The sequence below is a fragment of the Entamoeba dispar genome, genomic scaffold (assembly GCF_000209125.1).
Source record: "Entamoeba dispar SAW760 scf_1105229463249 genomic scaffold, whole genome shotgun sequence".
In the NCBI taxonomy this organism is placed as follows: domain Eukaryota; phylum Evosea; order Mastigamoebida; family Endamoebidae; genus Entamoeba; species Entamoeba dispar.
The window spans coordinates 20,631-23,977 of NW_001855598.1; the positions used below are offsets into that span (position 1 = coordinate 20,631).

Below are 3,347 nucleotides of genomic sequence, written 5' to 3' on the forward strand. Positions count from 1 at the left end.
TACAAAATAGATAGAGAAAAGAGAAGATATTGATATTAGTAGTAGTGTAATGAATTTAATTCAATTGTATTTAGTAAATAGAGAGAGAAAATATAAGTATATTTATATGTATTTTAATACACATGGAATTACTGATGAAGATGGTGAAGCAATTAAGTTAAATGAGAAATCATATATTAGAGATACACAAATTACACACTTATTATTTAATAATAATGTAAGACATGTAACAGTGTTTTTTGAATGTTGTCATTCAGGAGGATTATTTCAACCTGATGAATCATGTATTTTTCATACAGATAGAATAATTAAAAATCCAACACTTGATTATCATTATAATGAAGATAATAGTTATAGTATGTGGAAATCAAATATTACAGTCTTTAGTACATCACTTAAAGAACAAAGAAGTTATCAATTGAATGAAGAAAATAAAGGATATGGATGGGCAACACAAAAAATAAGTGAATTAGAAAAGAGTCCATTTGATTATACTCCTATTTATGTAGTTAATTGGTTAAATAAACAAATAGGTAAGGAACAATATGCAATTGTTCAATCATCAACATTAATTCCAACATGGTTTTAATTATTAACATTAACAATAAACATAAATGATTAATTAATTAAGATTTAATTATTTTAATAGTATTAATTGAGATTTTTCTTTTTCAAGAATTTCTTTGGAAGACAGTTTGTTGTAATAGGACTCATTTCTGTACTTCCATCATCATCATAAATGTCATCAAGCGACTGTTGTCTAAATCCAATGAATTGCATTTTTATATTGAATTGCATAGCAACATCATTTTCTCCAAGATTCTCTTTTACAAAACATAAAGTACCATATGATAAGAAAGAACCACTGGTATCCATATCAGTACTATCATACTTATCTAATACATCAGTAGGAATTGCTTCATTTGGGTTGACTGTAGCATCTTTTGGTTCAAATCCATCTCGAGTAATTTTGAATCTTCCAGGAGTGACATTTCGGATAACATAATAAATTCTATTGTAAGTTGATGATTCCTGACGATTTCCTGCACTTTTAACAACAGAGTTCTTTAATTTTCTAGTGTCTTTAGTTAAAGGATAGAAAGAAACAATAGTTCCAGTGATACTTGTTGACGCTTGCGTAGATTGAACAATAACCATATTCAATACAAAAGCATCATATCGTTTTAATGAATCATAATTTCTGAATAATTTAGGAATAAGATGAGTATAACCATGATCCTTATAATTAATAACAGGAACACCATCCTTTCGAGTACCTGTTTTAGCTGTTTTTGAATAGTAGAAAGATAAATTAGCTTCTAATGTGACAGTTTCAGTTTTACAATTAGTGAGAGAACTATACAAGACAGCATTAGACATTTCTCTAGCAGCAATTAATCCAGCTACAACTTGTTCTTTATTAGCACCAACATGTTGTTGTAAGACTTGTTCTTCACCAGCATCATTTTCATCTATAGGACCATCTAAAGGATTAAAATCACTATTAGGAATAGAATAACCAGCTAATTGAAGTCTATAACCATCAAGACCATTTTTCTGGATTCCTTGAACTATACCTTGACCAGCATAACTAAAGATATTTAATGCTTTAGGAAGGACTTTACTTAAGAGAGTAGATAGAATACCCATAATAAGAATATGAATAATAGATGTAACTAATAAATTAGCATCTAACTAAAAATTAGCATCTAACAAATTAAAATGATAGATAAAAATACGAGATTTAGATGGGATATTTAAGAGATTCAGATTAACTAAATAATACAAAAAAAGAAGAATGAACCCGAAGAATGTATCAGAAGTAACAGTATGCCAAACATATCCAGTTAGAATTGAATGTAATGTAGCAGATTCAGAAGATGATAGAGAGATGGTTATAGTTCCATTAATATTAGGAGAAGGAAATGATTGGGATAAAATAGATCCCGAAATGTTTAAAATTAAAGACGTTAATATATCAATTAATCCATATTATCAAAATAGTATGGTAGTAAATCAAAGTATTGAAGGATATGTTTCAGGAGATTATCCAGTATATGTTCAAGCATTTTCAGGAAATACATATAATGAAGGAGATGCAACAAAAATGAATGAATTAATCTTTACAGGAACATATTTATCAGCTGGATCCAATTCTACAATTAGAACGAATTTCAAAAGTAAGAACATATACAAAACAGTAATTAATAGTGATGATAAGACACAAGCAGTAAATAAAGAAGTAATTAGTAGAGGAACAGTAATAGATGGATCATTATTAAAGAATCCAAATGTAGTATTACAATTAGGACATATAGCAATGTCTATTAGAAAAGAAGATTTCCAACCTAAGTATATTTCAGGAAAGAATGATAGTACAGGTACTATGCTTTCATCAATAGAGAAGAGAAGAAAGAAGATTGAATTACTTCAAGAGAAAGAGAAAGAGAAACATATTTGTAAAGGAAAGATGCAACCTAAACCAGAACCAGAGCCAGAACCAAGTGAAGATAATAAATATGTTGATAGTCTAGTAAATGGAAAGTTAATTTGTAACTATCAAGCATTTATTAGAGCAGAGATTACAATTGAATATACAAGAAAGCCATATGGGAATTAATTGAATAAGGTTTAAAGAAAAGAAAAGGTTTTAAAGAAAAGAAAAAGAGTAAAATAAATAAGAATAAGAATAAGAATAAAGAACTAAAAAGTAGAACATAGAAATAGAATAGAATGAGTAAGGAAAAAGAGAAAGATGAGATAAGTGAAGATTACTTAGAAGAGATATTAGAAGAATTTAATGAAAAAGTAGAAATTCTAGAGATAAAAGAAGACATAGTAATTGAAGAAGTTGAAAAGAAAAGAAAAAGTAGAAGGAAGAAAGGTGTAATGGATGATGAAGAACTCAACATTGTGATTGATAATAATATCAAGAAGTTTAATGAATTTCTCAGAGGAGAAGATGTAATAGTTAGAGTCATAGGGAAAAAGACAGACTTTATACAAATCAAAGAAGTCACAAGAATAAAACACAGAGAAGATATTAATGAGAAAGAGGATAGTATAAGTTCAGAGTATCTAGAAGAGATACTTTCAGGAATGAGATAATTTAAATAACATATAATATAAAGATAATTTAAATAAGAGATAATGGATAAATTGAATAATAGACAAAGACAATAGATGAAGGACAAGAAATAGGAGAATTTCCAAAAACGAGGAATAACAAAGAAAAGAGGAATAACAATAATTAAAATTCATTTAAAATTCATTTATATTTCATGAAATAAAAAGTGATTGATCACTAAATAAGAAAAAAATGATGTTTAAATGATTGATTGTCTGAT

General features: G+C 27.5%; 4 protein-coding genes across 4 annotated transcripts, besides 5 other annotated features; 3 read left to right on the forward strand and 1 right to left on the reverse strand.

Moving 5' to 3' along the window:
* Positions 1-106: 106 nt before the first annotated feature.
* On the forward strand, positions 107-589 carry EDI_250260 (uncharacterized protein; the record flags this gene model as incomplete). The annotated part of the gene is made up of 1 exon (XM_001740847.1): positions 107-589. One exon carries the CDS (start codon positions 107-109, stop codon positions 587-589), a length of 483 nt encoding a protein of 160 aa, XP_001740899.1.
* Positions 584-657: a sequence feature (AT_rich).
* Positions 652-1,650, reverse strand: EDI_250270 (uncharacterized protein; the record flags this gene model as incomplete). The annotated part of the gene is made up of 1 exon (XM_001740848.1): positions 652-1,650. The coding sequence occupies one exon, from the start codon at positions 1,648-1,650 to the stop codon at positions 652-654; it is 999 nt and encodes a 332-aa protein (XP_001740900.1).
* Positions 1,651-1,798: 148 nt separating this feature from the next.
* On the forward strand, positions 1,799-2,620 carry EDI_250280 (uncharacterized protein; the record flags this gene model as incomplete). Its single annotated transcript, XM_001740849.1, has 1 exon — positions 1,799-2,620. The coding sequence occupies one exon, from the start codon at positions 1,799-1,801 to the stop codon at positions 2,618-2,620; it is 822 nt and encodes a 273-aa protein (XP_001740901.1).
* A 13-nt stretch (positions 2,621-2,633) lies between these two features.
* Positions 2,634-2,771: a microsatellite.
* Positions 2,653-2,814: a microsatellite.
* On the forward strand, positions 2,734-3,108 carry EDI_250290 (uncharacterized protein; the record flags this gene model as incomplete). The annotated part of the gene is made up of 1 exon (XM_001740850.1): positions 2,734-3,108. The coding sequence occupies one exon, from the start codon at positions 2,734-2,736 to the stop codon at positions 3,106-3,108; it is 375 nt and encodes a 124-aa protein (XP_001740902.1).
* Positions 3,105-3,144: a sequence feature (AT_rich).
* A 101-nt stretch (positions 3,145-3,245) lies between these two features.
* Positions 3,246-3,280: a sequence feature (AT_rich).
* Positions 3,281-3,347: the final 67 nt, after the last annotated feature.